Consider the following 13787-nt stretch of genomic DNA (forward strand, 5'->3'; position numbering starts at 1 on the left):
ATACAGCACCCCTGATAATGCAGCATTTCCTCGGTTCTGCACAGAAATGTCAACCTAGAGTATGGGTCAAAATCTCTGGAGTGGAGCTTGAACCCACAATATTCTGACCCATTGAGCCATAGCTAACTGCCTGAGATGGTTACCTCAGTAATGCTTTGAAGAATCCACATATAGTGGTCTAGGTCTGTTTACTGAGGCATCATTTTTAGTTTGTGGAGAGGGAGGGGGGTTTCATTTGGTGTTACTGTATTCCTGAGGGACTCTTCTTGGGCAGAATGTTGAACTTGACCATGTCAAGTAATAGGATATCCTTAGGGCTAGGATTCAAACATTCAATGTAGTAATCAAAAATGCAGTCAATCTGGTGAAATATTGATGTGAATGACAGACCAGGTTACCAAAAACATGTACAGTATTTAACATCTTATATCTGTGTGTTATGGTGACAGGATCCAGCCAGTCCGCTCAGAGCCTGTTAGCATGCCTGGGTCATCAAGGGTGATTGCTGATCGGAGAACTCTTTCAACAGTGATTGATGCGGGATCAGGTAGGAAACCTAACCACAGGTTGCACTGGGGAGGAGGAAGAGGTGAAATACATTTATCTACTGATCTCTGTTCATTGATGACCTGTGATGTTCCAATTAAGGCTGTCAGGTTCAGCAGCCTTCCCCTTTGATTTTCCTCATGGCATCACAAGCCATTTTAAGAACTAACAATGACATGTTTACCATGGATATTCTAATGTAAATGTTTTGTCTAATGTGAATATAATCTGCCAGTGGACTGGCGCTGGTCACATGTAGCGCTTGTGCATAGGTAGCAGGATGGCAAGTATTGACAGGGTGACGCAGCTGTTGGTGTGAAAGAGCGAGCTAATTCTGCCTTGTTAGTTATGACAACAGAAGTAATTCCTGAACTCAGTTTCCACTGTTTGGTATGCTCGTTGCATGGATATGTTGTTATGCTTCCTGCAGCCCTATGGTAAAGGTCCAGTGGTGTGGAGCTTCCTGATATATGATGCTGTGGTGTACATCAGGAGTACAACTGAATCACAATTAGCATGTCCCTGTTGCGAATGTCAGTTGTGGGCAGAATGACCTCTAGTTTCATGTAAGCTGACAATATTTTAGTGAAACAGTGTTCTGTTTTCTTGTACATTTCCTTTTCATCACATGTTCAGATCAGGGTAAAATTGCTTTGGGTGTAATGATGCTGTAAATGATTGATGAAAAGTTCCTCTGAACAGTATTTCCTGCAAAAACACAAGTGTGTGTATTCTGTTACTATTTATGTACCCGTTATGAACAGTGGATTCAGCACGTAGAACCCTCTGACCCTCAGCTAGGGAATCCAAGTTCAAATCGTGCGATTGGCATTCACACTGTTGTTTCCTCTCAAGGGCATGTTTTGTCTGTCTCAGCCTGTGGGACAGGAGTGAAAGACTGGCTGCAGGAATTGAAGCTACATAGCTCAAGCATACCTCTTACTGAGTTAATCAAGGAGTGTTGCTGATGTGTTCAGGGTGTGCCTGGAGGATGGCTTGTCCAAGCAGAGAAAGTTACATCAGTAACATTTCAGATTTCAGCTATCTAAGACACACATGGTAACAACATGCATCCATAAACTTATACATAATCAGTTTTTCAAATTGGTTCACCTTTAAACAATAGGATTAATTTTAACCCAACTCTCCATGTGGGAATTTCAAGGGCTGGGGTAGAATTCTGGTTTTATACCCCTTGCAGTGTTATTCCCCGTTGATTTCAATGTGGATTAAAATTGGGCAGGATGTAAAACCAGTGTTGCACCGGATCTTATCAGACTGCTGGCAATCTGGTTCCATTAAAATTGCCCTCAATGAGCTGTGGCAAACCCTTTACAGAGTTTCACCCCCACAAAATATGGAACAATCAGGAAATCTACATGTAGCAAGCAAATAATTTTACAAAACTTTATGAAAATATTGTTTTTACGTTGATTTTAATCTCTCAATCTGATGTATTTCAGATACACAACTCGAGTGACAGAAATAAAATTTGAGTCAGGTTCCATAAGCCTTGCATTTCTTGTGGTCTCTCGGTATTTTTCAGTAAACCATCAGTTCCTGTTATATATACTTCACTGTTCCAATATCCTAGCTCACTATGCAAGCTTAGCCTCACTGTTCAAGCCCTCATTGACATGGATTGTTTAGACTTGGTGCCACCCAGTTAGCAGCAATGAGCAGTGAGTTAAAAGTGTCATACCGTGCAATTTAAACATGTAATTCTAAAGCACTTTCCAACACAATTTTTAACATTGAGGTTTGCTTTGGTCTTCCGCCCAAACCCAGTTTTGCCAATTTTCTCAAACATTTATATTCAATCATCTTTCATTATCCTTAATGACCATTTAAAAAAAAACAAATAGTGCCAAAAGATCAAAAGCAGCATTTATATTGTGACTACCAATCTACAAGATTGATTTTCAGCAGGTTTATATTCTCTGGCTGCAAAGCTTTGTTTTGTGGCCAAGAGAGAACCCCATACATACGCACTTAGATGTATGCACAGAGCTCGACACCTGGCCAGTAAATTATAAATGCATTGAAAAGTTGGCGACAGCGTCCACCATTTCAAAACACTGCAATAACACTCTGTGCTAAGTCTATAAAAGTAGCCAGAGATCCAGAGCACTTTTCGCACTCAGCTTGACACTGCACTGGAATGGCATTCCTTGCACTGTGAGGCCCAGGAGGAGAGGGGTGGCCTGCCTGGGTCCTGGGTGTCTCATCCTAACCCCCCTCCCCCAAGATGACTTTGAGTTGCATTGTTATTTTTGCATAAGTGTATTGGAAACCATTGCATACTGATGCAGAAGTGACAATGTAATGATACCCAGAGATCAATGTTGATGTTCTTTCATTTAGTTCCATCACTTTCTAATGATACTTGTTTAAATCAGAAGTACAGTAACATCATCAGACACTGTCTTAAATAACTAAGACAGTCAACAGCGTTAGGAGCTTGAGAAAGATGGTCATGGTCACCTGAAGGGTAAGAATGAATTCAGTTCTCTTGCACTGTTAGCTCAATTTTCAATCCAGTATTTCCACTGCTGGCATCAGTATTTACTGTTTAAACAAGTATATATTCAGAATAAAAACAAATCAAAGTAGATGGAACAAATAATCTTCATGTTGGTTGATTCTTTATAACTCTGGTCTGGAAATCCTGCTAAGCCATATTAGCTTGTAAACACTTCAAATGTGGAAAGTTAATTCTACATTAAACATAGGCATTAACCCATTTATATTCATAATCTGATATGGCTCAGCACACTTTCTATTGACTTTACTGTGTTTCTTTAGTACCTTGCGACAGTCTCTAATATAAAGTAATTATTCTTGGTTACCATAGCTTTTAATTTACCATTTCATGCAAACTATAGCTCTTATTCATTGGTGATAAATGCATTGTGAGCTCTAAGAAACATTTTATGCTTGGATCAAGGTTTCTATAAAATGCAAATAAACATGAGCAATTTGTAAATCTTTGTAGCATGGCCCATTGAATCATCTGTTCAGTGACTATGCCTGAATCCAAACAGAAAACATTGAACAAACTATGTTTTACACAAAAGCAATTAGACAGCTAATGGAGTCTCTTGGGGAAACTTGGCAGTAAATTGGGCTATATTTATTGTGCTGAGAATATTTTAACAAATAGATAATTGAGAGATGCTTTAAATATTTGGATCAAGAAATTTATACTGCGGGAAATAACAAAAGTAATTTGGTACGTTGGAACCTCACATTTAGATCAGGGGTGCATACTCTGGAGCTATATGTGGATATTGGTTTTGGACAGTTCACTGGTGCAACATTTGTAGAATTCGCAATGATTTTTGGTGGTGATGATGATGATATGCTGCTTAAAAGCTGGTAAGAATGTGCAATTAAAATTACAGAGGTTTTGGCTCTTAACATGCTTGACACGACTGGCCCCTGTAAAAGAGAAGGGCCTTTACACCTCATTATTCCTCCAGGCTCTTGTTTGCTTATAATGTACATGGGCAGCATATCAAGCAGTATTGTAGTACTCCAGAACACACAACTTCTCGCTGAAGGCACTGTCTTGTACTCATAGATTTACTAACTCAGCTTACATTCTTGATCCCTTAATTACATATCAAAGTAACAGCAAACTGGCTAATTGCGAGCTATCCTATATTTCACGCAGCAAGTCTTTAAATACTGCTTATAAAATCTTATCCACTTTGTTGATAGTAAACCACTTAATTTAAGTACAACCCTGAACTTAAAACAATTTTAGTGTTAAGACTACCTTAAATGGTACAGACATATTAAACATGCACAAAACATTGAAACTGAGAAACTCAGGCCTCCATTCTAAAGACCTCTGTCAGTCTAATGCTTATAAGTGGCTCCTGGTAAAAAACACGGGTCTCTATTCGACCCATAGCCCTTAAAACACTGTCAACTTTGCAGCACCTGCAAAAGAGAATGTGAGGAGATATGCTTTTATATATTTTCCTAATAATTTAATAATATCTTGTGGATCGCATTTGGAGGGGCTTTGTAGCTCAGTGGTATCGTCCCTACCTCTGGGCTAGAAGTTCCAGTTCAAGTCCCACTCCAGGACTTGAAAGCCTGTAAACCCTTCCCTTATGTCTGATAGCAGGTGGTAAGAGCGGGAGAGTTTCCTAGTCAGCCATAGGCAACAGCAGATCATTGCAGTACTTTGCCAAGCATAATCATGAGCAATCCAAAGGAAGTCCATGATTGTCAATGCCCCCTTAGGGCATGGTATCTGGAGGAGGAGGAGGAGGAACAGAATAGCATCTGGTGTATTTTATGGTAATATACCAAAAAATATATGGTATATATATGTGTCTGTATATATTTCATATATATATATCTTTATATATATATATTCCATACGTCTATGGGTACTGATCCATCAGTTTCAGATTCAGTGGCCGGAATCTTCCGTGCTGAAGTCTAAGTTTGGTGCCAGGTGTGGAAGTGATAATGATTCCCACCGGAGGGATGGAGGTAATGGCTGACCACACGTGATCTTGCACTGTTCAGCTCATTACATCTTGGTTCTCCAGACCAGACATCCCCCGTTGTAGTGAGAGGTTGTGCAGGGCGCAGCAGACAACAATGATCTGGGACATACTCTGTGACGAGTATTGAAGAGCCTGCCTGAGCAGTCCAAACATCTAAGCGTCATCTTTAGGGGGCCTTTTGTCTGCTCAGTCATGGACCTCGTGGAGGCATGTGTAGCTACAATGCATCATCAGCCAGGTCTTCTGGGGTTATCGTTTATCCCCAAGGATCCAACCCTTTCAATTGCTGAGGTCCTTCAAAAACCTGTGGCACCTGGGAGTGGGTCAGAATGTAGGTGTTGTGAGAGCTCCCTGGGAGCCGATTACAAACATGCAGGATTTGTCTTCTGCAATCAAGAGTGGAAATCCTTCTTATTGATGAATGTGATTGGCTGATGCCAGGGATCTTTCAAGGCCACATGTGTTCTATCAATAGCCCTTTGCATTTGCAGGAAACCTGCAAAATCCCAACGCCCTTGCAGCCTGGCTTTCAGGATCCAGGCAGAATTGGATAAATTGGAGCACTCTCCTGAATAGGGCATCTGTTGCCTCACGGATGCACTTGTCACTGACTGGGAGATGCCGCACAGTTCCCCTGTGAAGTCCTAGAAGGAACCACTGGCAAAGAAGTTTAAGGTGGTGGTGACCTTTAATGCCACCAGCATGTTATTGCCTCCAAATCCTTGCAGCCACAGGTCGTCATGGAGAAGCTGGCAGACGTGTGCAACCACATTCTGGGACATACAGAAATCCCTCTGGCATTGTCTTTCGCTCATCTCAAAAAAAAAGCTGCATTGTCTGTGATATACCCGTGGTCGGGCCTGTGCTTGCCGTCACACTGGCCCCTAATCACCACCATTCTGACCTTCTTGAGGCCTTGCTGCATGGACTGTTGCTCCTCCTGGCCGTGGGCCAGTTCCCCCTCCTCCTCATCTTGACGAGAGCCCATAGAAGAACTGGGTTGCCTGAGGCCTGCATCATCTCGGCCTCAGTGGATCTGGGAACAAATTGCAGTAATAAATCTACTGAGCATATTCTTTTCAGTTTTGCCTCCATCTCAGAGCCACCAAGCCAGTGCTAATCCCTATGCTTGGCTTCCATCAAGAAATAGCATCCCCACCCCAGTCCTACCAGGTGAAGGATGTCCTGGAAGAACAGAAATGAGCGTTCCTCCTGTCCATACAGGACTGTGCATGGAGACATGTTTGATCAGGGTGATGACAGCCATGTGTGAGAACCCTTCCTCAGACATGATTCAGCTTGTCTCTATTACCCAGAGACTCTATAGAGACACTATTGGCAGCATAGAAAGACTGACCACATGAGTTCTGTCATAAAAATATAATAATTTTCATAATATTATTGTGATTTATTGTAAAGGGAGGTTAATAGTTGGGATTGGATTAGTTTTTCTGTGTGGTTGTGTATGGGGGGGTAATTGAATTGCAGACAGCTAGTCTGGAGCTTTTGAGTTATCAAGAGAGAAGCTAAGTTTGAAATGCTAAATACGTAAACATGATTGAAGTTTTAGGATGTGAGGTGAGAGGAACATTTGCATTTTTAGATAAACCAGAATATTTTGAATTTCAAAGAGATGATGAGATGTTACACCTAACCATAAGAAGTTAAGCCAAACAGTGTGTTTATTTTTCCCAACGATTACTAATAGTATGAGTACTATGAAAGATTTATTTTATGGAAAAAGTAAAGTTGCAAGGACATATTGGAACAATGGGATTTACATTAAAAGGGAGAAACATGTATAAAGGAGCTGAAGTTATGTGTACGGAGAAGGCACTCTAATATCTAACACAAGTGTGAAAAGCCTCCAACCTCTATGCATTAAGTTGCTGTCTACAGGAATCAAAGTTAAGAAAACTCACTTCGAATCTCCCTGTCCAGGGTATTGTGTGCTTTCCCTGGGTCTGTTGAAATCTATGTTGTTTTATTGTTGCCTTAACGGAAGTGTAGCTGAGTGTCAAATTAATTAGGGGAGTTACAAGTTCTTATAGTAGTAATTTGTAGACCATGTGTGTGCTTAAAATCTTTTCTACTATTAATAAATGTTTAACTTAGTTTTGTAAAAAAAAAACCTCTAAGCCTTGGTGGACTTATTTCCACTGAATTCAAGGGATGCATCTCGAAATAAAAATACAAATTGCAAAACAGTTGTGGCAGCTGTTTCGAGTTTCCCTCTGGGATTTGAGTAGCCCAGCATTTACCATCCACTGTGCCATAACGGTTCTTATCAGGCATGACTATTCACCCTGGAAGATGTAGGTTTGGAGTTAGGAGTTTGCTGTCGTCCACCAGCCATGCCCCTTGAAGGCATCCACCTCCCTCCTTCCTTTTCTCCCTGCCTCTGACAGCAGCAGATGGCAAATTGCATAGAATGAACAGCAGCTCTAGACTTTGCTGGGATCTTGATGTTTCAAAACCCATGGGTCAGGAAGCAAACCTGCTGCCATGTGGGCTTCACCATAGAGTGGAGAACACAAGTGAGCATGGTTCTCATCCAGTTGCTTCATGATTATTAGGATGTCCCTTGAGTTGGCCAATTGTGCTCACCTTGAACTCCATCCATCCAAAAAGGCCCTCCTCCCATTCCAAGGGAGCACAGTTTCAGAGCAACAGTGTTGCACAGCTGAGAATACCAAAATGGTGCATATCACATTTCAGACTAATTCCACCACCTCCAACCTTCCCCTGTCACCCTCCAACATCCCCCCTCATCATCCATAGCCCACCCAATACAATCATTCCTCTCCCCTCTGTCAACCTTGAACTTCCCCATTAGTCTTGTGCCTATAGTCATCACCCTTCATGTGCCTTCTCTCCCCTCTGAGCCTTTAGCCATTATCATCCCCATGACCACCCTGACCCTGATCCTCCCGTTATCCGAGCCATCTGTTTCATCCCTTTCCGTGACCCCCCCCCCCCCACCATGAAACCTTTAGCTATCCGACTATCACCCTGGACCTGCCAGCCTACTACATCCCACTTCCCCCTCTCATTGTATCTTTTCCCTTTGCTGCCCAGTACCCTCAGTTCAACCCCCAGGACCCCACCGTAGACAGCATGGACCTCGCCCTCGAGGATAATCTCCACCCCCACTATCCTTTCCCAGAAAACCCTTCCCCAACCCAACCACAAGACATCCAGACCCAAGAAGGCCCTTCCCTCCATCCCATGTCCCAGCACCCTCGCATTTCCTCACTACCTCCCGCCCTGCACCAGACAATCTTGTCTTTTTTACCTGGAGGGCCCTCCACCCTTAGCTGCCTCCCATACCCAGCCTTCATGCAACATGATCCACTGGCACCTGATCTGAGTCAAGAAGCTGAGATTTGTGAGCGGTCCCCAAGAAGGACAAAGCAGTGTCTACTCGTTTTAAAGTTGTGGAAGAAGTCAGATTGCCAGGAGAATGCCACTAATATACGGCCATAAATGTGAAAGTTTTAATTTCTCGCCGGTGGGGAGTTTAATTTGGAGGGAGATCTTAATTCCAGCAAGCTGGCCTTTTAATGAGCATGCATGACCGGCTAATGCATGCAAAAGGGCTTCCCAACATTGTTCCGAACATTTGTCAGGAAGCTCAACCCGCTTTTAACCAGCCTTTAAAGTCCTGAGCCTTTAATTGCTAAAGTTCATTCCACCATCGGGAAACTGATTTTTGGCCTCATGCCAAATTAAGTTTTCCCACCCACCAAGCTTCCCACTACTGGCAGGATCAGAAAATTCTGCCGCATGTTAGTTATCTTTCACCTAAATCCTAGTGTATTTCCTGTAGTATTAGGGTCTGGCACATTTGGGTTAATGTGAGTAGAGTACTGCCCATGCAGTAATGTAAGAGAACACACAACCCGCACCTACGGGTCAGTCTAGTGCTGGACAGAACCGTGTGCACAAGCAGCATGGAGACAGCTCCTAGCTTGAACCCTTTACTGTATAATATGTGCATAGTTTTTATAGTTAATAAATACATACAGTTAACCTACTAAAGGCCACAAAGACTTCATTAAGAACTATCCAACACCCTACAACATTTACCTGCTCGTTCTGTCACAGTAACAACATTCAAAAATTTTTTTGTTAAAACAGAACTTGACCATATAATCTAGAGTGACATTAGAGTGCAGTACCAAGGGAATGCTGCATTATTGGAGGTGCCGTCCTTCAGAAGGACAGGTAAAACAACGTCCTGTCTTCATGTTTGGGTCAATGTTAACAATCCCTGTACAATGAAGGGGAGGCAGTTCTCCGGGTAACCTGATCAATAACCTGATCCGTCAACCAAAGCTGATTAACCAGCTAGTCAGTTCATTGTGTCTGAAAGGCATTGTTGCTGCAGAATGAGTGCCACGTTTGTCTACATAATAACGGTCACTGACTCCAAAGCATTCATTATGTAAAGTGCTTTGAGTCATTTTGACAATATAATAAGGTGTTATATATATACATCTTTCTACATGGATGAGATAATGTAAGAAAAAAAATAGATAAAAGCAAGATACTGTGGACGCTGGAAATCAGAAACAAAAACAAAATGCTGGAAAAGCTCAGCAGGTCTGACAGCATTTGTGGAGAGAGAAACAGTTAACGTTTCAGGTCCGTATGACCCTTCTTCAGAGAAAAACATTTATTTAGTGAGTTTACAGCAACTGCTGTTAAGTTTTTCTCTCACCAATTTTATCCCTTTTCCTCCTCTTCTGAAGGTGTTAACCTGTTTGCTGGAAACAGTTCCCCAGGTACCAATCAGACTCCAGTACCTCAGCCAGGTAATCATCCTTCATGTGTGAGAATTATCACTGAGTGCTGGCAAGGCGAATCCCTATCTTGTCCTCACTCAATGTCAGTAGGGATTAAGGATCAAGAGTGAGAACCCTAAACAGGGGCAAATTGAGTGATTCATTCTGCAGTCATCTCAGCTGAGATCAACTAATTCAGTACAAATGAGCTGAGACTTACTCAGGTTTGATTGTCGTAATCCTCTTCCAGCCTGTGTTCTGCATTTATTTATTTTGATGGAATATTCATAGAGGTTCAATAAACAAAGTAGATGCATACATCATTGTATAAAAACCCAGAGTCTGTGTCAGCTTTCTATACAAGAGCCAGGATTTTTCCACGTAATTCAGCAGGTTTACCACCTACACCAGTAAGCTTCTATTGTAGCTCACTCAGATTAGCAAAGTGAAGCCAAACCCAGATGAATTGTTCCAACACATGAGCCGCCCACAGAAAAGTTCAGCAATTTGCATTAATGTAGCTTCTTTAATATAGTAAAACATCCCATGGCACTTAACAGAAGAGTTGTCCAACAAAATTTGTCACCAAGCTGCATAAGGAGATACTAGAACTGGTGATCAAAAGTATTAAGGAGCAACTTAAAGCAGCAGAGCATGGCAGAGAGGTTTAAGGAGGAACTTCTAGAGCTTACGGCCTAGACTGCTGAAGGTATGACCACCAATGGTTGAGTGAATGAAATCAGGGAAGTGCAAGAAGCCAGAGTTGTAGCACTGGAGGAGGTTACAGAGATAGGAATGGGTGAGACTGTGGAAGGATTTGAACACAAGGATGAGAATTTCAAAATTGAGATACTGACATACCAGGAGCCAGTGTAGATCAGCAAGCAGTGAGGCGATGGCTAAATGAGACTTGGCACAAGTTAGGATATGGGCAGCAAAGATTTGGGTCAGCTCAAGTTTATGAAGGATAGTAGGTGGGAGGCTGACCAGGAGGTCATTGGAATCTGGAGGTAACAATAGCAGAGACAGAGAGTTCAACAGCAAATGGGCTGAGGGAAAGACAGAGACTGGCAATATTACAGAGGTGGAAATAGTCAATCTTGGTAATGGAGAGGATATAAAGTTAGCAGCTTAGCTCAGATTTAAAAAGGATGCCGAGATTGCAATCAGTCTGGTTCAACCTCCGAACTTAAAAGATCCTGCATTAACACCCTCTCAAATCCCAGTAAGTCACCCTAGTTGATTTTCATGCAGCACATTGCCAAGATTTTCTACATAATAGTCTTTACATTTCAAAATAATTCTTGTGTGTCAAGCGCATTGAAACATTTCGGGAAGAAAAAAGATTTTTAAAAGACATGAGATGCAATATTAATATTTTTTCTATTGTAATCATCATTTGAAATCTCAGTAAGATCACATTCTTGAAGTCTCTGTTGTATGGCTGCAATTTAAAAAAATAATTTGTATACTTGATTGGGAAGTTTTTAAGATGATTTTAAATTTTAAAATCTCTCCAGTGATTAAAAGGCATCATTTAAAATGAGTTAAATGGTTAACTATTGGTGATTTAAATATGCTGATATTAACTGAATTAGATAGTCTTTTAAAACTGCTGTCTATAGCTGGTGATTATTTAGACAGGTATGGTTCTACTCAGCAGCGGATCATTGATTTTGTGGTTTGTTTAGCAGTATTATGGCATGGTCTGTATATTGAATCTGATAGTCTTAATTGACTTTTACTTGTACAGTATTAATGAGCTACAGTTATTAGGTGTTAAGTTGCAGACCAGGAGTGATGTCTACATAGAAAAGCAAAACCAGTTGACAGCATCTTTGAAAAGATGCCCATCAATGGTGTCACAACATTAAAGACTGGAGCAAGGTTTAACTTTGACTTGGTATCTGAAGCAGATGGAGGCGCATCTGTTCCGATGATGCCACTTTCCAAAACGGCGCTTCTGACATGTCTTCCTTCTTCCTTAACTGAGGTTTCCCACCCATGGTAGTTGACAAGGCCCTCAGCCATATCTGACCCATCTCCCACACCTCTACCTTCACACCTTTCTCTCCCTCCCAGGAACATGATAGGATCCCCCTTGTCCTCACTTTTCACCCCACCAGCCTCCGCATTCAAAGAATCATCCTCTGCCATTTCCACCAACTCCAGCAAGATGCCACCACCAAACACATCTTCCTCTCAGCGCCCCCCCCCCCCCCACATCATGTCAGCATTCCGTAGGGGCCGTTCCCCCTGGGTCACCTTGATCCACTCCTCCATCACCCCCAACACCTCATCCCCATTCCACAGCACCTTCCCATGCAATCGCAGAAGGTGCAACACCTGCCCCTTTACCTCCTCCCTCCTCACTGTCCAAGGGCCCAAACACTCCTTTCAGGTGAAGTAGCACTTCACTTGCACCCCCTTCAGTTTGGGGCACCTATCCTCATCCCTTTTTCAGTTCTTTTTTCAATGTTCATTTTTATTTTTTTATTTTAATTTTTTTAATCCACTTTTTTTATTCTTATTTATTTTCACCTTTATTCATTTATTCATTGTTTTGTCCCCACCTTTTATCCTATTTTCAATCTTTTATCCCCACCACTGTCCCCTCCCCCCATCCCACCCCCATAAGGACCATCTGTCACTTGTTCATAACAAAAACAGAAATACCTGGAAAAACTCAGCAGGTCTGGCAGCCTCGGCGGAGAAGAACAAAGTTGACGTTTCGAGTCCTCATGACCCTTTAACAGAACATTTGTTCATGTTGTTCTTTTCAGAGTACTTACCCTTGTCCTGCTATTATCACATTCTGCTTCCTTACCTTAATACCACTATAGGCACCTCCTTTAGTCCTTACCACTACCATTAACACCTGCTTTGTACTTTTGTTCTTGACATCTTTGTCAGTCTATTCTTTGCCTCCACCTATTGCTGGCCTCCTATCCAACTTCACTTGCTCCAGCCCCCTTAAACAGTTTACATTTCATCACATTTTTACTTCTCTTTAGCTCTGAAGAAAAGTCATACTTCCTCGAAACATTAACTGTTTTTCTCTCCACAGATGCTGTTAGACTTGCTGAGTTTTTCCAACATTTTCTGTTTTTGTTGCATTTATATAGCGTCTTTCATGACCTCAAGATATTTTAAAGCACTTTGTAGCTAATGAAGTACTTTTGAGGCATTGTTAGATCTGTCCTGTGTTCAAATGGTGCTGAGCCATGTAAAGTCAGATGATACAAGTGAGTGTGCTTCTCTTCTGCAGACAGCCAATGTAACCTGTGACTAGATATCCTGTTATTTTTAATTGCTAACAAGAGTATGAAAATGTTTTTTGGGTGGTTTTGCCTAAATGGTTGAGCATGTGCAGAAATCAGTCATCGGCATGTGTTCAGTACTAACATTATCCCCCTCTTATGAATATGAGTCTTTCTGTTCTGTGTAGTTACTGTATTGTACTATGGCTTTAAGAAGTAAGTACAGCAAACATAAAACGATTTTACAGAATAAGACATTTTACATTGGAGATTTAACTGTGAGTTTAGGTGTAGGAGATTGGCTCGGTTTGAATCATTGTATTTTAAACTGGATCATAAATTTTTATAACCTTCTTTGAACCAGGAAGTGTTTCCCCAGATATGGCTGCTACAGTTGGATTGATGGCAGTTTATGAGTCGATGTTTATCTAGCTCTTTGATTGCTTGCTGTGGTGCCTTGTCTTATCAGGCTTTATCGCCATGTCTAACCTGAAAAACATCAAGTCGACCTGTATGTTAATTTTATGGATGATTATAATTAGGGCTGAACCATTAGAGCCTTTGATGCTTCCTTCCCCAGCAATGGCTTTCAAGGTAATTGTTTAACTATTGATCTCCTGCAGTGGTGTCACTGAAAGCTGACATCTGGTTTCTTCGACTTTTAA

General features: G+C 41.6%; 1 protein-coding gene across 5 annotated transcripts in view; it reads left to right on the plus strand.

Moving 5' to 3' along the window:
- The window catches only part of bcas3 (BCAS3 microtubule associated cell migration factor), a 1011809-nt gene that overhangs the window by 592322 nt on the left and 405700 nt on the right, over positions 1 to 13787 (plus strand). For all 5 annotated transcript variants that reach the window (XM_041197205.1, XM_041197207.1, XM_041197208.1 and 2 more), the window contains one exon: positions 450 to 547. In XM_041197205.1, coding sequence (XP_041053139.1) covers positions 450 to 547 — 98 coding nt within the window. The remainder of the gene's footprint in view (positions 1 to 449; positions 548 to 13787) is intronic.

Source organism: Carcharodon carcharias, chromosome 10 (genome assembly GCF_017639515.1).
Source record: "Carcharodon carcharias isolate sCarCar2 chromosome 10, sCarCar2.pri, whole genome shotgun sequence".
Lineage (NCBI taxonomy): Eukaryota > Metazoa > Chordata > Chondrichthyes > Lamniformes > Lamnidae > Carcharodon > Carcharodon carcharias.